Source organism: Cetorhinus maximus, chromosome 10, assembly GCF_964194155.1.
Source record: "Cetorhinus maximus chromosome 10, sCetMax3.hap1.1, whole genome shotgun sequence".
NCBI lineage: Eukaryota > Metazoa > Chordata > Chondrichthyes > Lamniformes > Cetorhinidae > Cetorhinus > Cetorhinus maximus.
The window spans coordinates 15,846,313-15,871,595 of NC_135888.1; the positions used below are offsets into that span (position 1 = coordinate 15,846,313).

General features: G+C 39.0%; 1 protein-coding gene across 7 annotated transcripts in view; it reads right to left on the reverse strand.

Moving 5' to 3' along the window:
- The window catches only part of fnbp1b (formin binding protein 1b), a 275,894-nt gene that overhangs the window by 94,522 nt on the left and 156,089 nt on the right, over positions 1-25,283 (reverse strand). For all 7 annotated transcript variants that reach the window (XM_078550045.1, XM_078550041.1, XM_078550044.1 and 4 more), the window contains exons 5-7: positions 23,576-23,638; positions 22,552-22,656; positions 1,478-1,606 (exon numbers count right to left, since the gene is read on the reverse strand). In XM_078550045.1, the coding sequence (XP_078406171.1) occupies positions 1,478-1,606; positions 22,552-22,656; positions 23,576-23,638 (297 nt within the window). The remainder of the gene's footprint in view (positions 1-1,477; positions 1,607-22,551; positions 22,657-23,575; positions 23,639-25,283) is intronic.

The window sequence follows — 25,283 nt, forward strand, 5'->3', positions numbered from 1 at the left end:
CATCAATTATTCTATTGGTCCATTTGTTGTAATTATAGTTTTGTTCCTGGGCATCTACATTAATCATCTACAGTAGTGACAATATAAATTTGGATCAGGTTTTTTTTTAAACCAGTTACTAGCATTCTAAGTTAAGAATTTCTTACTTTAAAAAGTGGATGATTGGTGAGTAATGACTCCTTTATCACCTTAGAGGAAGCACTGCATACTTCACTTTTTAATTTTTATTTTCTTCCATCAAAGAAACACAGATGAATGCACATCTTTCAATTTGGTGTATCTGATACAGTTAGGAATGGTAAGGTATCAAGGCAAATAGCAGCAGCGTGTTAGAACTTAAAAGGCACACTTGTGTGTGAATGAAGATCACAAAATATTTCCTTGAACTACAAATGGGACTTCACACAAGTTTTTATGCAGATACTGCTGTAAATGTACATTATAGTGTCACCCACCAACTCACTGGAACTTTTATTTCTGAATGAGGACAGTTGGAAATACACACAGTCTACTAACACAGAAGGTAGAGGTTAATTCTTCAGCATTTTCTGATTTTACTTCGGATTCTAAGCATTTGGAGAATTTTTTTTCTTTTCATTCCTCCTCAACTCCTTAGTTAAAAAAATATATTTTGGTTATCCTGAAGCTAAGGATAAGGATAAGTAAGCTACACTGAACCAGCAGGAATGTAGGCAGGCTTTGAGCCAGTTATATTGCAGGGATTATTGAGAAATACTTGGGGACCAATAAATAGCTTCATAGCTGAGCGAAAAGAAAACAAAGCTTCTCTAAGAACTCCTCCTCACCCTGCTGAGTTGAGAGAGTCTTCTCTGAACTCCTCCCCACTTTGAGCTTTTCTAACGTCCTCTTCCATTTAGAGACACTTTCCCCTGTCCTATTCCAATAGAGGCAATGTTTGCCACCTCCCCCATTCCATAGTTCTTCCCGTTCTCCCTGAAGCTCACAGTGAACTTTTCTGCATCACTGCTAGTCCTGATTCGGGCTCTTAGTTATAATTCCTTGACTTGGAAAAAGATCAAGAATTTTCTACCACAGCACAGAAAGTCTGCTTCCAGAGTGAAACAAAAGTGTCAGGTATGAGGCTGGAAGCCTCAGTGTCAGTGAGGAAAGCATCAGGCAGTTGTTTGGCAGTGATCTGTCTGCTAAATCCACTGGAACAACACATCTCCCGTTACTAAGCAAACATAAACTCTAATAGCTGTTTTGCTACCTCAGTATGATGAAAAATGTAAACATTTTGCACAAATGTGTATACTCACTGACAAGGTTGTGTGATGCCTTAAGTGCAAAAACCACTCTGTGATGTGATGCTGCACAGGTGTATTCTGTATGCAAAATTTTATACATGGATTTTTGAAGTCATTTGCTGGAAAATGTGAAATTGTGGATCACTGTTTTTTGACTATTTACAGTCTTGCATTCTTATATAATGGAAAGAAGCCAGATTCCAACTTACCCGGAATATGTTTGGTATATTTGTGTAATAATGTTCATGTTGTTCCTTATTAAAGTTCTGAAGAACACTGGAATATTCTCCCTTACTATCAGATGCCATCTGATGTCGAGTTTGGGCCTGCTGCCGTGCCTGTTCAGAAATATTCACAAAATCAATAATACCATACTTCAGTTTCATACTGTATGTTTGTGCATTTTCTCATAAATGATGGAGTTATTTTATTTCTCAGTGAATAGTTATCAAAGATGACGTACAAGCTAGTAGATGTAAGGATGGAAGAAAGAGAAACAAAAATTGTACAATCAGAAATGCAGGAAAGTTAGCAAGAACCTGCAATAAAAGATAGGAGTGTATCATCAACAAATTTACATGCGACATTTTACAAATGAAGATCTGTGGATAAGGTAATATTCCACAGTGATAGCAGGCAAGTACTTGTAGGGTTTTTCTGGTGGCCTGATAGTTTTTCTTAGAAAACCAGTGAATTCTGAAGGACAGCACATGAAACCTACACGAATTCAATTTATAATGCTAGAATCTAATGATGAGTTTAAATTGTCACTTTCTTTCAATTGCAGTTATTCCCTTCACTTAATACCTACATAGGGGCCACAGATTGTGTTGCGAATGGGCAACCTATACTAAGTAGCAGAAACTTATGAATGCAGGTTTCCAATTCTTTTGACTTGTATGGCAAGGCTTATTTGTGAGAAGTGCTCCCTGGTGGATACATTTACCATAAGATGTTGTACTGATAAATATTAGCTGTTAGGTCCCCTGCTCACTGCTTGGCTAGCTGATGTACATGAGGGTGCCAATGAGTGTACAATTGTTGGCCTCAGAATTGTAGGATAGGAAGGGAAATAAAACGCGAGCTGAAGTTCACAGTCTGATCTCTACTTGATGAATCATGCAAGAAGAATATGTGTGTAGATAATATGCAAGAACAGGATTAGTCTTGGTTGTGATGCCCCACATAGTCTAATAATCTGGCATACTTACTGTCTAAGCTCAGAAGATAGCTGGCTATTTACATAAGGTAACAGAGGATTCCTACTGTTCATGGGAAGTACCTCAATATGAGACACTGGCAAAAGCTGAGGAATGGAAAGGGGCATGAAGAAAGTTAAATTCAGTTAACTTTTGGCCATGGAGAACTGTGTATAAAACTTCTCAAGGCCAGTTAGGGATGGCCAATAAATGCTTACCTTGCCAATAATGCTCATATCCCATGAACATATAAATAAGAACGAGTACACATAAATACTGAAACACAATATAACATTAATATCAATGAAGTGTGGAGTAAACTCATTTATTAATTGCAAACCTCTGTTTTAATGCACTTTTCGGCCAAGCCACAGCAGACAATGAATTGAAGTTGAGGCTATTCAAAACTCCTTAAAATCTCCCAATAGCAAAGCAATTCACTGGCCATGATAGCTTGGTGGTTTGATAACTGGACTAGTAACCCAGAAGCCTGGACTTATGGTCAATACGGTTCAAGTCCCACCATGGCAGCTAGGAAGTTAAATTCAGTGAATTGAACAAATCAGGAATCTCAGTAATTGTGAGCATGAATCTACTGGATTGCCATAATAACCCATTTGAGTTATTCATGTGCTTTTAGGAAGAAAATATGCCTTCCTTATCCAATCTGACCTACTTGTGACTCCAGGACAAACATGGGTAAGGAAACATCTGGCTGTTATCACTTTCTGCCTTCCCTCAACTCAATAATCAGTATTCCTCCATGTTGAAAACCATTTGGAATAAGCACTGAGGGTAGCACAGGGACATAATAAACTTAAGGTCAAGGATTTCAATGTCCATCAAGGGTGACTCAGCAGTACCATTACTGACTGAGTCCTGAAGGACATAGCTGTCATACTGGGCTGCGGCAAATGGTGAGGGAACATACAAAGGGAAAAACCCACTTGACCTCATCCTCAAAATTTACCTATTGCTGATGCATCTATCCACGACTGTATTGGAAAAAATGACAAATGCAAAGTCCTTGTCGAGATAAAGTCCCATCTTTACATCAAGACACCCTACATCATGTTGAGTGGCACTACCATCTAAATGGGATAGATTCAGAACAGATCTAGCAGTTCGAAACTGGACATCCACGAGTACTCTGGGCCATCAGTAGCAGCATAATTGGATACCACCACAATCTGTAGCCTCATGACCCAGCATATCCTTCACTCTAACATTACCATCAAACTAGGGAACCAACTCTGGCTCAATGTGGAGTTCAGAAGAGCATGCCAGGAGTAGCACCAGCCATACCTAAAAATAAGGTGAGGTTAGAACACAGGATTACACGTGTGCTAAACAGCAGGAACATACTGAGCATACTGCATACAACAAAGGCTATAACCCTGACAATATCTCAGCTGCAGTGCTGAAGATTTGTGCTCCATACCTAGTCACACTTTTGGCCAAGCTGCTCCAGTACAGCTATAATACTGGTAACTAGTTCCAACAAATTGGAAAATTGCCCAGGTATGTTCTGTTCACAAAAAGCAAGGCAAATCCAATTTGATCAATTACCATCCCACCAATCTATTCTCAATCATCAGCAAGGTGATGGAGTCATCTACAGTGCTATCAAGTGGCACTTACTCAGCAATAACATGCTCGGTTTGGGTTCTGCAAGGGCCATTTGGCTCCAGGCCTTATTATAGCCTTGGTTCAAACATGGACAAAAGAGCTGAACTCAAGAGACGAGGTGAGAACAGTTGTCCTTGACATCAAGGTATCATTTAACACAGTGTGGCATGAGATAGCCATAGTTAAATTGAAGTCAATGGGAATCAGGGGAAATGTCTTCACTAGCTGGAGTCATATCCAGCACAAAGAAAGATGCCTATGGTTGTTGGAGGCCATTCATCTCAGCCCCAGGACATTGATGCAGGAGTTCCTCAGGCTAGTATCCGAGAGCTAATCATCTTCAGCTGCTTCAGTAACCTGTCCTCCATCATAAGGTCAGTGGTGAGGATGTTTGCCTATGATTGCACAGTTTTCAATACCTCTTGCAACTCCTCAGATCCTGAAGAAGTCCAAGGGCTGCATCTTCTGGTTGGCCAGCGGGGGGCCGGGGCCCGCTCGCCGATGCGTAAAATGAAGCGCGGTGACGTCGGGCGTGCGTCCCGATGTCATTTAGATTGTCAGTTCAGCGGGCGCGCAGCTGATTTGGCTGCACGCCTGCTGAGCTTTCAAAGGCCTATTAAGGTCATTAAAAAAGTAATCAAATAGATTAATGGACCTGCCTGCCCGACCTTAAGGCTGGTGGGCAGGCGAAGAGCCCAGGCAACCTTCAGAAAAAACATGAAACCTCATCCACGGGCGGGATGAGGTTTCATGAGGGTATTAAAGTTTGTATGAAATGTTTGAATAAAAGAAATTGACATGTCCCAGCTCATGTGACAGTGTTACATGAGGTGACATGTCAATAATCTTTTTAAAAATCATCTTTATTTAATGTTTGAAACCTGAGCCGATCTCCCTGAGGCAGCACTTTGCCTCAGGGGGATCTGTGCGTTCTTTCACACGCATGCACGAAGGATCGTACTCCCGGTTCAGGGAACCCCCCCCTCCACCTGCACTGGGAGCGCATAGCGCTTCCTGGCGCATGTCACGCTGGGCGGGCCTTAATTGGCCCGCCCACATAAAATGGTGGTGCGCCCCCGACCAGGGGCGCCGATCGGGAACCCACCCGCTCGTGCCCGCACCTGCACAACACCCTCCAACCAGGGGGGGGGTGCGGGGGAAGATCCTGTCCCATGTCTCCATGCAGCAAGACCTGAACCACATTCAGGCTTGCCTGATAAATGATGAGTAAAACCTGACAAGAAGTGCCAGACAATGATTATCTGCACAAGAGAGAACTTAACCACTACCCTTGACATTCAACAGCATTACCATCGCTGAACCCCCACCATCAACATCCTAGGGGTTATCATTGACCAGAAATTTAACTGGTCCAGTTTTGTATATACTATGACTACAAGAGCAAGTCAGAGGCTGGGAATTTTACAGCAAGTAATTCATCTCCTTGCTCTCCAAAGCGGTCATCATCTAAAAGGCAGCAATGTGTACCATCTTCACTGCAGCAACTCACCAAGGGCTCCTTTGACAGCCCCTTGTAAACGTTCCGACCTCTGCCACCTAGAAAGATAAGGGCAGCAAACACATGGGAACATCATCATCTACATGCTCCCCTCCAAGTCAGCCACCATCTTGACTTGGAACCATTTCACTGTTCCTGGGTCATAACAGCATAAGGATGTCCCTACACCCAATGGACTGCAGCAGTTCAAGAAAGCAGCTCACCACCACCTTCTCAAAGGTAAATAGGGATGGTCAACAAATTCTGACCTTGGTAACAACATTCAGATCCCAAGAACGAATAAAAAAATAATTTTGCACTTTTGCTGTTTAAAACTGGAATGGTCCCTTATTTTAAAAGAAAAAAAAGACAAAACTTCCTACATACAAAATACCACCCTGTTTACACATTCACAAGTGAAATATTTTAATATGGGAATACAATGTTTACTTGTCAAGCAAACTTCACAATGAACAAAAAAACAGAGCTTGGAGACAGCTTGGCTGCTAATCCTAAACACCAGATGATTAGTAAATTCCACCATAGGTCAGTTTTAAAGGCCCGAAGAAGATGGATTCTGTTTACTAGTACACTGAAGCAATGGGCACAAACTGTTACTAATGCCCATTTGCTGAAGACTAAAATGAAAGAACAGTACATCTGTTTGAAGCAGGACCATGGGGCCTCAATTTGCAAAAAAAAAAAATCTCCTCTAAAGGCAGTAAATCAAAGTTGCAAACTTAATTTAAATAAAAAACAATTATTGGTTTGTTCATTTTAGTTTGTTTAATGTGCCAACCCAATATATTCAAAGTACATTATCCTTTTTAAATAAAATCAGTTTGCAACATTGAAAACTTGCCAAAATTATTTTTGAGGTACCACACAAGCTTTGTGAAAGCAATGTGCAATTTTTTAAAAATTGAGTTTTACATTTTAATATATTTACTGTGTTGAACATTAATGATTTGGTCAAATATCACACTGAATTCTTTCAGCTAAGACGGTGATGAACTGCAGTTGTGATGTTCGAGCTTCAATCGAGTATTTAAGTCTAACAATGTCCTAGAATTTAATGCATGCCACGTTACCATGAAAGTGTGCTACACCTACTCACTGGTGTAACTCAACTTCTGAGCAAGCAATCCTTATTAGTGACTATACTGAACTTTCTTGTGGTCAGGTTGTACTTGGTGTGCCAGGATTGTTGAAATCTAAGGTCCATAATCTTTCAGCAGTCATGCAAGTGAGCCATGATGCATCACATTTGTGTCTGTGCATCAGCACTCTCTCCATTTTGGATAAAACTGGAGCAGTGTATGTTGCAAATTCAAACCGACTAGCATGACTGATGAGGATCACTTGATGGATCTTGTGTGCAAAGACCAAGTACGTACAACATTTACATGCTCTCAATTGTACAAATACGAACAGCTAGTTGCCCTATGTTTTTTTTGAATGATTTCAAAAAAATACTGGCATAGTAAGGGTGCAGAAAACTGCTGTATAAAATAGAATCAGAATGGTTACCGCACAGAGGGAATCCTTTTGGTCTGCCATGTCTGTGCCCACTCTCTGCAAGAGCAACTTAATTAGTCCCACTCTCAAACTCTTTCCCTATAGTCCTACATTTTTTTTCTCTTCAGATGCTCATCAAATTCCTCTTTGGAATCCACAACTGAATCTGCCTCCACTACATTCTCAGACAGTGCATTCCAGACCCTACCCACCCGTTGTATTAAAAAGTTCTCTCTTATGTCACCTTTAGTCTACTTGCCATTCACCTTATAATCAATTTCCTCTGGTTTTCGTTCCTTCTGCCAATGGAAACTGTTTCTCCCTGTCTGCTCTATCTAGACCCTTCATGATTTTGCGCACCTCTACCAAATTTCTCCATTTCTCTTCTCGAAAGAGAACAACCTCAGTTTCTCCATCTGTCCACGCGAATGAAGTCTCTCATCACTGGAACCATTCTGCATCATCATGAAAGACTTTACATCATTCCTAATGTGTGATGCCCAGAGTTGGACACAATGCTCCAGCTGATGCTGAACCAGTGTTTTATAAGTGTTCATTATAACTTCCTTGCTTTTATACTCGATGCCTCTGATTATGGAATCCAGGATCCCATATGCCGTTTTAACTACTTTCTCTGCCACCGTCAACAACAGCTTGACATCTTAGGGACCCTTAGGTAATGGAAGTACTGTGCGTAACAAATCCTTGTTTCCCTTTTTAACCTCTACCTGTTACAACTCAGAGCTGGTGTGCTGTATCTGATATATAAATACGATACTCTTTGATCTCATTAAACTAGGAAGTGTAGTGGAAAAATAAGCCTCACATTTGCTTGGCAGTGTTGTTTGTTTTTCATTCATTCCTGTTTAAATGTGCCACTAAATAGATAGTGAACTGTTGCCTTTATGACACACAAATTTGCTATTCCGATATGTTCCATTCTGGAATTAAACCTGACGAGGCCATGGCAAATAAGCACTCCTGAAAGAATTGAGAATCCAACTGTGATATATTAATAATAAAGGCTTCACTCAGAAATGCAAATACCTGATCTATGTCACAGAAAATCTTCCCAATAATGATACAATAGAGGCTTTAGCGGTAATGCTGCTGGACTAGTAATCCAGAGGCACAGTCTAATACTCTGGAGACATGAGTTCAAATCCCACCAATTCCAAATGGAATTTGAATTAAGTTAACAAATCTGGAATATAAAGCTAGTCTCAGTAATGGTGAGCATGAAACTATCATTGATTGTCATAAAAACCCATCTGGTTCACTAATGTCCTTTAGGGAAGGAAATCTGTCATCCTTATCTGGTCTGCCCTATATGCGACTCCAGACCCACAGCAGTGTGGTTGACTCTTAACTGCCCTCTGAAATGGCCTAAGAGTTCAAGGGCAATTAGGGATGGGCAACAAATACTGGCCCTGCCAGCGACGCACACATCCCATGAAAGAATAAAAAAAAACTATTCAGTCAAATTCATAGCTATTGAAATCAGAGGCAAGGAAGGTGAGTTTTTTTCTTCTGCAATGCTAAAAGCTACAACTTTGTAGTGTTCATATGATTTTAAAATTCAAATACTATCTATTTGGGGGTGCATGTTAAACAGAAGTGAAAGTAAACAAACACCACTTGGCGCGTAGCATGTTCCACTGTCCATCTAATTCTGCAGCAAAGTGGCATGATGTATGTTTGCACAATGGGGAGTCCCTTTTGAGCAACGTCAAATAACTCCAATTAATGGGAACATAAAGAAGGGGATTGGCTGAAAAAAAATGTGCAACTCACTGACACAGTGTTGCACCTGGCAGCAGATGATCTCTCTGTTGGCCAAGATATATTGCCATAGCAAATAAAGCTAGAGTGAATAAAGATAAAATCTTATTAAAATAAATTGATCTCACAACATAGGATGGCAAATCAGTGGGATTCTTTCATGTGAAATCAAGTTCCTTTTTGTTCAGATTTTCAACTATAAAGATTTTATGCCAAAACAAATTGGAAATTAGTATAAAAGTTTTATTAGGAATTGCCTTTTACCAAATTAGAATCTATATGGTTAACTATATATTTATGTCCATCATTACAAAAATGTGATATATACATCAACAGCAAATGGCTTGTAGATAAACTGTTCAATTCTCAAATTATTTCTGCCTTTAAATTAGTCTTGCTATAACTATTTCTGCATTGCACACCATTAAGTAATTACGTGGAATACCATCCATGGGCAAATAACTACAAGTGTTCACAGTTCTATTTGTCCATCAACATACAGCTGTTATATACTCTTTGCTAAGACCGGCATTTCCAGCCCTTTATAGTTCCTAATAACGTACACTGTAGATTTAAGCATTTCTGAAATGACTGACTGTTATAATACAGCAGGTGGTGTTTGCCAGGCTGACCAAATCTACAATGATTTGATTTTACAAACTGAATTAAAATATTTATTAACAAAGGAAAAGAATAAAACACATACAGAAGATTACAATTACATGGTTACTTAATATTATAACAATTTCCAAAATTCCTAATTAACCAGACTCCCTACTACACGCCCCCTTTGAGGCAGCAGTCCAAGGTAGATTTTAAATTTATAGCGACAATCCAGCAAAGTTACCACAAGCACCCACTTGACAGTGGAATTCCAAAGGCTTTTAATACAACTTTGGTTACTGGAACAGCAGACTTCTGAAAAGTGGCTAGAGGCTTTTCCCACATCTGTTTCACATGGGGTACCTTTCAGGTATTACACGGACACACACCCGTAGCCTTCCAATCCTTCTTGAAATATATTTATTTCTCTTTAATCAGTAAATCCCATTGTACCCCCATGTCTTTGAAACTTACTTTTCCCATAATTTAAAACTGTTTTATGTCGTCATTATGGCCAGCACTTTTGGGAAAAATTAACGTGATAACCTGCCTTATTTACCTTGTTAGTTGTAAACACCCTATCATGTCTCTTTGAATACCAAACACCTCTCCACTTATCTTTAAATGCAAATTTCATTCACACCATATCTGCTGAGATTTTACCCTAGTTCACTCATTAGCATTTCACATGCCCTTTTACACCTAACTCTTTTGATAATTTCAACCTTGCAGTCTATCCGTCTTTAATTTAATTAAATCAGCCACACACACCCCTACTTTACAATATCCCCCAATAATATTATGAAAAATGATAGTTTTGTGACACTAACATGGTGCATTCTCATAAGAAGCAACCGTACTGCGAAACATAGACACATACAGTTCTCGAGATGGTCCTAAAGTAATCATTTGTTTCGCCAGTAAAATAAAACCTGACATATCACTCAGGGCTACCAGTCTCCATTCTTTTCTTCTGAACCTAGTCAGACATTAGTAACGTCACAGTTTAAGACAACAGTAAGCTCAATGATACTCATTTAAACTAAGGAAACAAACAGCTAATTATGGCTCATTTACACAGGAAAATATTGGACCTTGGAATGGATTGTTTTAACATTGCAAATAATGGCTCTGGCTTAAGTTTATAAGAACATAAAAGAAATAGGAGAAGACCATTTGGCCCATCAAGCCTGTCCCACCATTCAATACGATCATGACTGATCTTCAGCCTCAACTCCACTTTGCTGTCTCCTCTCCATATCCCTTGATTCCATGAGACACCAAAAATATGTCCAGTTCAGCCTTAAATATATATAAGCAGAATATTTTTTAGCAGGTGTGAAATTTAACTGTTGATGTTCAAAGACACTTGGTGTGCTTGTACAAGGAACACAAAGTTAGCATGCAGGTGCAGCAAGCAATTAGGAAGCCAAATGACACGTTGGCTTTTACTGCAAGGGGATTGAAATACAAGAATAAAGAAGTCCTGTTACAGATGTGCAGGGTTTTGGCGAGACCACATCTGGAATAGTGTGTGCAATTTTGGTCTCCACATTCAAGAAAGGGTAGTCTTGCATTGGAGGCAATACAGCAAAGGTTCACTAGATTGCTCCCTGGGATGAGGAGGTTGTCTTATGATGAAAGGCTAAATAAACTGGGCTTATATTCTCTAGAGTTTAGATGAATGAGAGGCGGTCTCATTGAAACCTATAAAATTCTGAGGGGGTTTGATAGGGTAAACACAGAGATTGCTTCTGCTGGGTGGGGAGTCTAAAGTACAGGGACACAGTCTCAGAATAGGGGGACCGTTTGTTTAGGACTGAGATGAGAAATTATTTCACTGAAGGATTGTGAATCTTTGGAATTCTCGATCCCAGAGGGTTGTGGATGCTCCATCACTGAATACATTTAAGGCTGGGGTAGATGAGTTTTTGGTCTCGCAGAGAATTAAGGGATATGAGCAACGGACAGGAAAATGGAACTAAAGCCCAAGATCAGTCATGGTCGGATTCAATGGTGGAGTAGGCTCAATGGGCCATATGGTCTGCTCCGGCTCTTACTTCTTGTGCTCTGGTGTTCAACAATGGAGCTTCCACAACACTCTGGAGTGTAGAATTGCAATGATTTGTGACGCTTTTAAGTAAAGAATTTTCTCTTCATCTTGGACCCAAATGATCAGTCCCTTATCCTGAGACTGCGTCCCTGTGTTCTAGATTTCCCAGCCAGGGCAAACAACGTCTGTCTACTCTGTCAAGCCCCTTCAGAATCTTAATATAAAAAAGCAAAATACTGCGGATGCTGGAAATCTGAAACAAAAACAAAAACATCTGTGGAGAGAAAGGCAGAGTTAACGTTTCGAGTCCGTATGACTCTTCTTTAGAACTTCTATCAATCTGAAGAAGAGTCATACGGACTCGAAATATTAACTGTCTTTCTCTCCACAGATGCTGTCAGACCTGCTGAGGTTTTCCAGCAATTTTTGTTTTTCCCTTCAGAATCTTATATGTTTATATGAGGTCGCCTCTCATTCTTCTAAATTCCAGAGAATATAGACCCAATTTACTCAGCCTCCCAACATAGGACAATCCTCTCATCCCAGGGACCAATCTACTGAACGTTCACTGTACTGCCTTAATGCAAGCATATCCTTAAATATGGAGACCAAAACCACACACAGTATTCCAGGTGTGGCCTCACCAAAGCTCTATATAACTGTAGCAAGACCTTATTCTTGTACATCAATCGCCTTGCAATATAGGCTAACATGTCATTTAACATCCTAACTATTTGCCATACCTGCATACTAACTGTTTGTGTTTCTTGTCCAAGAACATCCAAGTCTCTTGAACATCAGCATTTCCAAGTTTCATGCCTTTTAAAAAATATTCTGCTTTTCTATTCTTACTACTGAAGTGGATAATCTCACACTCCCAATCTTATATTTCATCTGCCACCTCGTTTCCCACTCACTTAACCTCTCTACATCTCTTTGCAGCCTCTTTGTGTCCTCCTCATAACTTGCATTCTCACCACGCTTTGTATCACCAGCAAACGGAAATACCTTACTCTCTGGGCAGGATTTTCTGCACCTGCCCGCCGCCGCGATTTTCCGGTCCCGCCGCAAGTCAATGGACTTCTGGCTGGGGCATTGCCTCGCCCACGGCAGGTCCCGCCCACAACGAGGCCAGAAAATCTTGGCCTCTGTCTCTTCACCCAAGCTATTAGCATAGAGAGTATGTAGCTGAGGCGCCAGCACTGATCCTTGCAGCACTCCACTAGTCACAACCTGCCTGTCAGTTAACCAACCATCTATCCCAACTCCACGAGTCCTTACCTTGCATATTAACCTTCCGTGTGGCACCTGATTGAATGCCTTTTGTAAATCCAAGTATACTACATCTACAGGTTCCCCTTTATCTACTCTATTTGTTGCACCCTCAAAAAACCTTAATAAATTTGTCAAACACAATTTCCCTTTCATAAAACCATGTTGAAAGTGTCTAATCATACTATGATTTTCTAAGTACATTGCTAAGAATTAATGATAAATTCTGACAAAGAAGATCGAGTGGCCCCATAGATAACACTAATCTTAAAATCAATTTGTAGGGGCAAACTCTTGGTGGTGTAGAACCAAAGTTAACCCTGCTGGAATATGATCCCATTTTTCTTCAAATTGTTGACATTTTCAACAAATATTTTATACTGCACTGATTGCAAAAAGAATATAACAAATGTTATCAGGCCAAACAGTCTGTAAATATTTCAAAGAGTTTATTGATAGAAATTACTATTTTTAAAAATAATATTATGCACTTTTAAAATTGAAGTGCAATACTATGTGGAGATTTAGCAATTACTTGTAAATCTTCCTAACAAGTACTAAATGTTAGTTTTAATAGCTTCAAAATTCTGAATAATTTGGCAGATATTTTAAAAGTAATCTATTATCTTTCAGGAGGCGTTTGGCATGAACTAGAAATATAATGATTTGCTCAAGAAGTCAGCATGTTCTTTAGTACTTGGTCATTATTTGGCATTTAGATTTCATTTATTTTTCATAACTGATATTGTAATTATCAAGAGTTAAATATTGTAAACATAATTACAAATCTGTAAACTCTTAAAAGAAAGTGCATAATCCTAAACTATTAAATATAAATTATGCACATTCACAGAAGTCTCTCTAAATCTAAGTTAACTACATTTTTGTGGGTATGGTCACATGGGGCTTAGCACAAAACAAAGGCGTTATTTGAGACACAGCATGGATGAGACATTCTAGACACGTGCATTTATCAAACACTATCCTCAGTGTTTTGTAATATTGTTCCACATTCCATGCATTATGATAACCCTTTCAAACTCACTTGACTCTCCATACATTGGCTTAGCTGATACACTGCTTTGGTTATATTTCAATGTTTTAAAGAGCCCAGTTTCTCTAGATTCTTTTAATTACTGGAGCCTCTCATCATTGGTATAATATTAATAAATCACTTCTGTACACTATTCCCAGCCTTGAGGTCATTTATAAAGAAAGGAGACTAAAAGTGGACACAATATTTCTACTCCACCCAAGCAAGAGATTTGTATAGGTTTAGTATTTTAAAAAAATTTTGTACTCTATGCCCCTGATTATAAATTCTGGGATTCCTTCTTCATTTATCTATTTGAATTGATTTCTCTTTGTTTCATTAAATTTTCCCAAATTTATTTTCCCAAAGTGATTACGTCTTTTTTAAAGGTTAAGTTTCATTTCAACTCCAATTTCTTTTATTCAGGTAAGAAACTCCAGTTTTTGCTGCAAATCCCTTACTTTTTTTGGAAATACGTATCCATATCATCTCATTATTCATATTGTATTGCTGCCTTATATGCCAATTTTTATTTGAAATTTATGAATTCTTCCTTTTATAATCCTTGCTGAAATTTCTTTCTCCTCAGTCAAGTACCTTTTACTGTTCTCTCCCTTTGCAATTATAAAAACAAACCTAAACCAGTTTTGTATAAATCAAGTCATTATTGTTTCATAGATAAATGCATAGCAACTGACAGCAAATAAAGTGCTTGACTGGTTATCCGTTTTGGTTAGGTGATGAATGTTGGCCAAGACATAACAGCTGGCTTCTCTTCTTCAAATAGTGCTCTTTTACATCCACTTGAGTAGGCAGATATCTCTTTTGAAAGGCAATATTTCCATCGATACAGCACTCCCTCAGTACCACACTGAACTATCAGCCTAGTTTATTTGCTCAAGTCCTGGAGTGGGTCTTCAAAATACAATCCTCAGACACAGGGGGAATGGTCCTATCACTGACCCTAAACTGACTCTAAAAGAGATCATAATTTCAGCTAACACAGTCACTGATAGGCTAAGGAAGTTAAAGCAACACAAAACAGGAGATCTGACAAGGAGTCACCAGCTTGAAATGCTAATTCGGTTTTTCTCTTCACAAATACAGCTGAGTATTTTCTGTTTTTATTTCAGATTTTCAGTCAATTGCTCTTGATAAACCAAGACCAGACAGGCTACATACATTTCTTTAAAAAAACGGTTTGCACATAAAATCTGTTATGACCTTGTCACTCACTGCCTTTAAGAACTCATTATGAACAGCAGTTTATCAACAGAGGTAGTGACCAAGAATTGGAAAATGGCTAACATAACACCAATCTTTAAAAAGTGCAGAGGGACATCCCAGGGAATTACAGATCAGTGAGCCTAACAATGGTTGTATATAAATTATAAGGCATCCTGAAGATGGATACACTTTGAAAAGAAGGAGTGAGCACAGATTTATGGGTGGAATCGCTAGCCTAATAAATTTACTGGAATTCTATGAGGAAAAGACAAACCTTGTTCATAAATGCACTTCTGTGGAGGTAACTTACCTTCAGATTTCAGAAAGGCTTTTGATACCATGGCACACAAATGATTAGCCCACAAATTGGGATGACATGGTATAGGAGACAAGCTTCTGAGGTGGACTCAAAATTGGCTGAACCAGAAAATGCAGAAAGTGCAGGAGAGGACAAACAAACTGATACTTAAATTAAGTATCAGTGCTTAGAGGAGAGGTTGAAGAGCCTGAAACTGTTTACTCTGGAGAAAGTGGTTGTGAATGGAACTGCATCAACATAGTAAGCAATCATAGGATGCCACAGGAATAAGTGCTAAGGTATTTACATTGTTTATAAATGATCTGGAACTGGACAGAAATAAAGTTGTCTAAATTTGTAGAGGACACCAAATTGGAGAAAGGGAGAATTCAAACAAGAATGAAGGGCAAACTAAATAAAGGGAAGATGGGCTGCTAAGTTGTACAAATACAAGGTAATAACAGGCAAGAGAAATGAACAGCAGAAATCTAAATGATTCTAGGCTATTGGACACAACACAGGAAAGGGATCATAGTAATTCAAAACAACCAAGAGCTAACTGGACCTTGGGAATGCACATAGAGGGATACAACACAAATTTCAGCAGAGGACAATGATCCTGTGCAAGGCATTGGTATAGCCATTGCAGCCATAGCTACAATACAGTTAACAAATCTAGTCACTTTACTCAGGAAGAATATTCAGGCACTGCAGGAGAGGACAACGAAACTGTTACCCACATTAAGTATCAGTATTAAGTGTTAGAGAGGTTAAAGAGCCGAAAACTGTTTGCTCTGGAGAAGAGATGGGGTGTATTATTTAAAATCTTTATAGATTAGATGAATTTAATCTCAATAAAACATTTGCTATTGCCACAGACACTAAAAACAGAGCAGGCAGGCTCAAACTTAAAAAAGAAATGGGGCACAAGAGAAGCAAAATTTACAGAGAGGACAGTGAATGTGTGAAACAGACTGGCACCAGAAGCTGATTTCATGGAATATTTAAAGACAACTGGATACATATTTGAAAGAAGGAGTGATTAGGAGGTATTATTTTTTGGGAATCAGCACAAGTGCAGCTTTTGCCAGTCCTGTACTTCCTTATATTGCTAACTAATGGAAAAGCTCTACTTCTCAGTAATTAAAACACTCTTCATTCTTCAAACAGCTACGTATCAAGAAATTACATTGCATTAACCAAGGAGAACCAGAACACACTTATTGCTGTACTGCGTCATTGTATAGAATTGTGCTTAGACTTATAGCACTGTCAGAATAACCACAAGAATCTGAGTGCAAGAATAGCTTAGTACTTTCGGAACTTGAACAGTCAACTCCAAAATCACAAGTACCAGAAACCATCAGTCAGACAAAAGCATATTACCATAAAGACGTTGGCTCAAGTTTTGAGCTTTTTTTGATACATTAGAATGGATCAAATGATCCAACAACGCTTCTTCTATATCACATGTAATCTATCTAGTTATAAACTTCTGGTGGTCAAAGTGCCTGCATGATTCATCAACCCAAACTTCCTTTGACGTCTTTCTAGACACCTCTAATTAACTTCAACATGAAGGAAAAAGGAAGAAAGACTTACATTTATAAAGCACATTTCATGATCACTGGATACCTCAAAGCAGTTCACAGTCAATTAAGCACTTTTGAGGTGTAATCACTTTTGAACACAGCAACTCCCACAAACAGCAATGTGATAATGACCAGATAATCTGTTTTTATGAATTTGAGTGAAGGATTAATATTGGCCAGGCCAGCAAGGATAAATCACTTGTGCTTCTTCGAAATAGTGCTATGGGATGTTTTACATTCATCCAAGCAGGCAGATGAGGCCTCAGTTTAACATCTCATCCAAAAGATGGCACCTCTGACAATGCAGCACTCCCACAATTCTGAGCTAGAGTGTCAGCTTTGAATTTTCAAGTTCTCAAGCTCGTAATATGGACTGAATTGACGAAAGAACTGATTAATTTTCAGCTGCATATTATGACTATAGTTAAAAACAAAAACAGAATTACCTGGAAAAACTCAGCAGGTCTGGCAGCATCGGCGGAGAAGAACAAGGTTGACGTTTCGAGTCCTCATGACCCTTCACGTCAACCTTGTTCTTCTCTGCCGATGCTGCCAGACCTGCTGAGTTTTTCCAGGTAATTCTGTTTTTGTTTTGGATTTCCAGCATCCACACTTTTTTATTTTTATGACTATAGTTATGTTTGTTTTGATGTGAGAATATACATAACACACGATGGGATTAAGTTGGATTGGCCACTGCTGAGTTTGCTAGCTTGATCTTTATGGGGACACAACGGTTAAGGGAGTGGAAAATAGTAATGGTCAATTTACCTTTGCAAGCAAGCATTTAAACAGAAATGGAGTGTCTTAAAGAGAATATAGGCAATAAAATGATCAAAAAGCCTATAAGGGGTCAGGAAGCAGTCCAATGGTGCCTGATTATCAAGGCATTCACATTAAGGAAATCCTGAGACTTCTTCCGATTTCATGGGGTCATCATTGTGGTCAGTGGAGCGAAAAGCCTTGAAACATTGTGAAGGCACACCTGTGTGACGCTTATCAAACATGTACAATATTTGGGGGTCCTGTAACAGTCAAAAAAGGCATTTTGAAACAATTTATAGGGACTCTGTCCATGAGGGCTAGCATCGTCTTTGACCACCTACAGAGGTGACCAGGCAGGGAGTTAACCAATCTCTGATCACCACAGGTTTTTTTTTTTAAAACACATGTACAGAGGGGCATAAGAAAGGTGTACATTTCCTTTGTCCTTTGATGTACAGCCAGATGTAGGCCAACATGTCAGAAGTTACATCTTTTTCCCTGGGCTCCTGATGAGCCCTCCAGGTGTGAACAGGGACAAGGGTACTGAGAGTATTGTTCAGGGAGCACATAATCTTTAGTCTCCTGGTTGAGTTAAAGACACAAGGCCTGGGTGAAAGAGACCTAGTAGTTTTTCTGTGGTTTAAAGGGATAAAGAGATTGAGGGGCAAGGCTGGGGACTGTGTGAAAGATTCAACTTTCTGGGTATCATCCAGACAACTGGATGTGTAAACCTTCGATCTCATAATTCAGCGTAAGACAGGGAGCTGGATGAAAAAGGCCAGTTGTCCGCTAGTTTAAAAGGGTAAAACACAAATTGATTGGGGGTATTCAGTTTCTATGGGGCATTTATAAAATGAAGACACAAGCGAATTGAAAGAAATCAGTTTGTAAGTTTTATTTTTCATTGATGGGTGCTGCATGATGTTATTCGCCTGTTCATCAGCTATCAGTGTGCTATTAGTATCCTTGTAATTGTGAAACATAATTCAATAAAAATAGTTCAAGAATTTTATAATCTTATATCTTTGCCAGTATCATTACTTATTGTATTCAAGTCTGAACACTTGTAACAGTTCAAGTGTTAAAGCCCTGGAGTTGGACTTGAACCCTGAACCTTGTGATTCAGAGGTGAGAGCGCTACCAACTGAGTCATGGCTGACATTGAAGGGCACCTTGGTCTTTTGGCACTATAGTACCAAAATCCTAAGTTACTTAGCCCTCACATGGGCACACACTGCCACTTAAGAGATTGTATGAAATCCTTTCATCTTTTCAGTTCTTGCGTTTTCAACATTTATCGTCATCTGGTAATGTCAACATGCCTCTGATCAATTGAATTTGTCTAGTGACACTACTGCCTATTAGTGTTTTTAAGAGGGCTCAAATTCTCAACTGTTTTGTACATCTATGTAATCCAAATTTTCAATCATTTGTGTTCCTGAGTTGTCGCATCAAGATAATAACTGGGACAAAAGGAGCAGTGTGGGGTGAATGCTTTTTTTGAGTGAGATTTTTTTTAAAAAAACGAAACAAAAGCCAAGACACCAATCCGGAGATGATACTGCTGAAGGATGTAGAAACTGAGCAGAGACCCATTTCTATTTCTAAATGGACATGGATTAACTTCTTGTTTCACATTTATATTAAATTGGTGGATGAAGGGAAAGGGATATGGGAAGAGGGTGGGTTAACGCAATTAGAACTGTTTACTTGCATGGAGAGCAAATGCCAATATGGACAGGTTGGGCCTCTGTGCTGTAATTTCTATGTACAAACCAAACAATCACTGCAGGTACCACAAAAATATCCTCATAATCACAATGTTTCTATCAGATATTTCTTGATCCTCATCTATTTTACATAGAACTGCTATTTAGATAGAAACCACTTTGCTAACAGCACTAAATTGGCTTAATACTTCCAAAGTGTCAAATGCCTGTACATTTTAAAAGCTTTGAATGTCCTTTAATGAAAACCAAACTGCAGTTGAATAAAAAAAATGCAGGAAATTTGATGAGATGGAGGCAGGGAAAGCAAATGTGGTAATCTCATTTAAGTGAAAGACAATGATAGAATAAGCTAAAGGGATACCTAGGAAACCAAATCGAAGGGAAAATATTAGAACACAGAAAGCAAGATGTGATTAAAGCCAAATACATTAGAAATGAAGACATTCTGGAAAAAAGTGCAAGGGAATAGTATTGAGATAGTCAACTTGTTGTTTGGATGGGAAGACTAATCTGTCATGGCATACAATAAATGCCAAAAAATTCAGTATGTTATTTATTAGTTAATTCACATTTAATATTTGGGCAATAACACATTTAAATATAATTATAAACATTATTGATAATCCAACAGTTAAGTACATTAAAATGGCTCAAAAACCACATGCAGAATAACAACAAACTATGCACTGCAGCAGCAGCCAACAAAAATCAGGACAAATAAAAGATCTACTAATTTGAAATTCCTGTTCATGTATATCAATATAAGAGAGAACAGAAGGGAAAGTAAGCAAGGCTACCAGTATAATAACAATATTAGCACAAGAAGCTTCTCCAGTTTTCTATTTTGTCAGAATGTAGCTATCATATTTCATCACTCACATACCAAAATGAAAATAGGTTTACAGGACCAGAGGAAATCAATGCAGTCCTTGTGGTGAGTAATAAACTTTCTTTTGAAATACATCTCATTATTTTCAATCATTTGTCAAAAAACACAATATGCAACGCTTAGTATTTGTAAGAGCAGTCCTTCTCTCCCCTACCTCCTCGCCTTACAAACTATTCAGGTCTCTCTGTAGTTAGTCTACATGTTCACTGTTTCTTGCTTCTACTCTCAGGCTGTAACAACAATTTTAAGACAGCTTTGATTCTGGCTTCCATTTCCAAATCATTGCTTACGTTGTACATAAATGATCCTTGCATTGACTCCTGTTCACATTTCGCTAATCACCATCTTTATTCTAATGCGAGTCTATACACAACTATCCTTTGCTTCCTCTAATTGAGCCAAGTTTGATCGACACCAGCAGCTCTCCCGGAGGTACAAATTGGGAGGCCGAGTAACAAAAGAGAAAAATAAAGTAGATAGACAGGCAAGGAAGCAAAAATCATTTAGACTCAGAAAACAAGACAGTTGCTGAGGAACGTAAAATAATTTTAATGAAACATAACTAATCAAACTTAACCTATCTTGAAATAATATTTGAGAAGGGGATCAAATTTCTTCAGAAATTTGTCCTGGATAAGCAGAAGTATACATGATTGATTTTGCAGGTTTAATCCCCAGATGCACTGGTCTGGATCAGACTGCTCCTTCTCCAGAAACAACTAATTGCCCCAAATTCTTGCAGGTGAAAAGCAGACATGTGGACTGTATAACCATACCATTTTGGCCAACTATGCAGACTATTTATTCTGGACAGCCTGCAATTTTCAGGCCAATGCTCATACAATGTCTGCTTCATCGGCTGACATATTACAATACAGAAAAAAAAACAAGCGTTTAAAAGTATGTAGTCCAAAGGTTTATTAGAGATAAATTGCTTCCTTTGTACTGTGACATGTGTTGCATTAATTTTTGAAATGCTGGACTGTTGCCACATCCACCACTTAGCAATTCCTCCATTCTTATTTCTTATGTTACCTTAAGCCCGAATTTTATTTCAGCAAATTCTAGGAGTCAAAGCCCAAACTTCCCTATACCCGTTTCTATGGAAATATGCTCTATTAAAAGAATAATTAGGTTCTTTGTTCTTTAAAGCTCAAAATGTTCACATACATCATTAACATTTGGAGCAGTGATAACTTGTTCAACCAAAAAGGTCATTCTAAGTCTTCATTATTCACTTACTAGAGTCCAATCACTGAAATGCTTAATTATTTAAATGTTCTGTTGCATATTGTGAATATAAAACTAAAGAAGCTTAATAAAACCTATCTTCATGGCGCACAAACATACACGTTTCCACTGGGATTGTTTTACAGCAATCATGAGCAGGATCTCTGGCTGATTTACAAACCTAGGGATGGTGTGGCCAAATGCAGCATCCCAAACTGAGATCAGTTAACTGGGGCCCTGTAGGACTGCAAGGCTCAGAAATAGCAACTTTACCTCAACCAAAGAGCTGCATAAAGTACACGTTTATAAAAAAAAAGGTTACCAAATGTCTCTATTTGATGAGAAGAGATATTTACAATCCAACAAATCCAAATGTACCTCTTGGACATCCATTTTGGAATCATGGGAGATACTTGCTTGGATAACATCTGGTGAAGACATCCCCTGCCAGCTGTGAGAACGCAGGCTGTCAACAGTGTTCTTTTCACTCTCTTGTAACATTGCCAGGAGCAACATACAAGTCCAAAGTCGAAGATGACCTGAACTCCAAGTCTGATTATAGCAAGGTAATCATTCTCAGAACTCCACAGTTCTCTACATCAAACTGAATCTATAGGCTACAGTTGGTCTGCCATTCCCAGCTGTCAATCATTCAGTACACCTTGCAGCATAATGAAGATTAGCTGAACTCCATTTTGAGAATTCAATTTCACCAATTAAGAAATTGTTCTGTTTCTCTTCTGCATGATCTGTTATTTCAGCTGTGTATAAAATGAGCAGAAAATAATTTTGACAAAGCACATATCTATCAGTTGTCACAAATAATTGGAGGGCATTTTCTCCAAAATTATTTCTGCTTTTCAAAAAGTAACATTTGTCATGTAGAAACAATCTCTAAACAACAAGGCAGGTGGCTGATCATATGGCAACAACTTTGAACTATTTATTAGCTACTTTCAGCATACCTTCTCCACATCAGCCTTTGTTACGTTGAGGTCATTATCCATTTTCTCAAAATGTTGTTGAGCTCGTTCTGCTTCTTTACAATCTCTCTCAAACCTCCTTTTGCTCTATTAGAAAACAAAACTTAGAATTAAGAGAAGCAATCCAAGTTAAGTACAGCTCTGCCAGTTTTCAATATATGTATACTTTTTAATGCTAACAATTTAAATTGGAAACTGCTTTGCATATGACACAATGCATTTACCAATCTTATGGGATAACAGCTATTTCAGGATAGAGGAAGGAATAATCTTTCATCTATATTGTGAGCACCAGATTTCTCAATTTTCTTCTACTTCTTATTGAGTTCACTATACAAGGCAAGTCCGACACACAATGCCATGACCTCCACCACGGGTAGGTCAAGGAGGCAAGTTCCGAATCCACCCCAGCTGGAATGAGGATTGAACCTGTGCTGTAGGCACCGATCTGATCCACACTAGCCATCCAGCCAACTGAGCTAACTGGTCTTCCCAAGGAGTCCGAGTTGCTGTGGCAACATACGCTTTTATATGCACTTTACTTCATATTACTTTATCTGTTGTGACACATTGTTGCACCTGCCCCGACCCCAACATCTCATCACCACTTTAAAAAAATGCGCAAAATTAGGTAATGAAGGATTCTCAGTTTCTGAGTAAAATTCATATTAGGCATAAATTCCATTACAAAAATTAGGATGTTATATGGAAACTGACTTTTATATAAGAACCACAAAGTCTGCACCAAAATCATTCACCCACAATCTTTAGCAGGAATAAAAAGATATTATGGCAATCCAGGCATCCCGAGTTAGTGAGCATAGAATGCTCTTACCAGAACAATGAGAACCATCAACTATAATTGTTAAATTAATTTTAAATCTAAATCTTAAGACAGTGGTGCAAAATAAAACAAGTTAATTCTCAGTAACAATCAGGAGTGATATATTGCTTAGTAACCAAGACAGCTGTATGCACCAAAGCGTGAAATGTGGATCAGACTTACTGCCTCAAGTTGTTTCCAACAGCTTTCTATATGTTGCTGTGCCCTTCTCCCTTCTTGGAAATGCTGAAAGAGAACCAATGCACATTAATCTTTCTATAAAAAATGTTCTGGTTCCAAACAAGCAGTGGCACATAACCAATGGATTAATGCACTGTTTCAACTCCCTCTATGATTCTAAGCTGCACTTATCCTTTCAGGAGAACATCAGGTGGGAAAATTCATTTAAAAAAAGTACTTTTAAATAATGTTGACAATTGTATAGCACAGGTACTTGCAATAATTTTTTCTGTAGCTTTTAGTAACTAGCTGCATTTTCTGATGTTCTAAAAGTATTAATGAAATTAAAGCATGTTTTTTCACCATTAAAACCTTCTTTGATTTTTTAGTTTTCACCTAAGAATGTCTGTAAATCTCAGATGAATGCAGATTACAAATCTGAAATATATACTATTTTAAAAGAGTTGGTGAGTTCTTGATCTCAATTAGGTTTTCAGCAAAATGCACTGAGTGGAGGAATAGCAGCTCATACACAACAGAGAAAAATTTAGAGTGTCCACTGGCATATAAATTCAGGTGACTATTTACACAGCAGCACTTTTGGACTTTTGGATACCATATTCAGTTATGGTAATGCCATTGAATGTCAAGGGGCAAAGGTTAGAGTCATAGGCCAGAATTTTCCCGTCGGCGAGATGGGGGTGGGGCCCGCTCGCCGATGCGAAAATGACGCGGGATGATGTCGGGGGGGAACCCCCAACGTCATCCCGGTCCAGTTAAATATTCAGGAAGGTGGGCGGACAGCGAAATCAGCTGTCCACCCACCAACCTGTCAATGGCCAAGTGAGGCCATTGACAGGATAATTAAGATAATTAAAGACCCTGCCCGTCCAACCTTAAGGCTGGCAGGCAGGCCAGGAGCCCCAGCGGGCTTCTGAAAAAACATGAAACCTCATCCACCGGCGGGATGAGGTTTCATGTCTGTTTTTAAAAACTTTAATTAAGTTTCTGTGCTTCTTATTAGCATGTCCCATCTCGTGTGACATTGTCACATGAGGGGGACATGTTAATAATTTTTTAATTTTTCTATTTTTAAAGTTTTTTAGACTGTCAGCGCTCTCCCTGAGACAGCACTTAGTCTCAGGGAGCAGTGCGCTCTTTCATGTGCATGTGCGAAAGAGTGCACTTTGACAGTTGGGGAATCCCTCTCCCACGCGCACAGGAAGCACATAGCGCTTCCCATCGGGCAGCCCGCTGGGCGGGCCAATTCAAAATGGCGGCAGGCCCCTTTTCGGCAGCGGGGGTTGCTGCCCGCCCACCGCTGAGCCAGTGGGGTCCGCACGCCCACCAAGGGCAAAATTCTGCCCACTGAGTCATAGAGGTCTACAGCACAGAAAAAGGCCCTTTAGCCCATCAAGTCTGCGCAGGTCAAACAAATACCTAACTATTCTAATGCCATTTTCCAGCACTAGGCCCATAGCCTTGTATGCCATGGCGTCACAAGTGCACATCCAAATGCTTCTTAAATGTTACGAGGGTTTCTGCCTCTGCCACCCTTTCAGGCAGTTAGTTCCAGATTCTCACCAACCTCTGGGTGAAAAAATTCTTCCTCACATCCCCTATAAACCTCCTGCCCCTCATCTTAAATCTATGCCCCCTGGTTATTGACCTCCACCAAGGGGAAAAGTTCCTTCCTGTCTACCCTATCTAT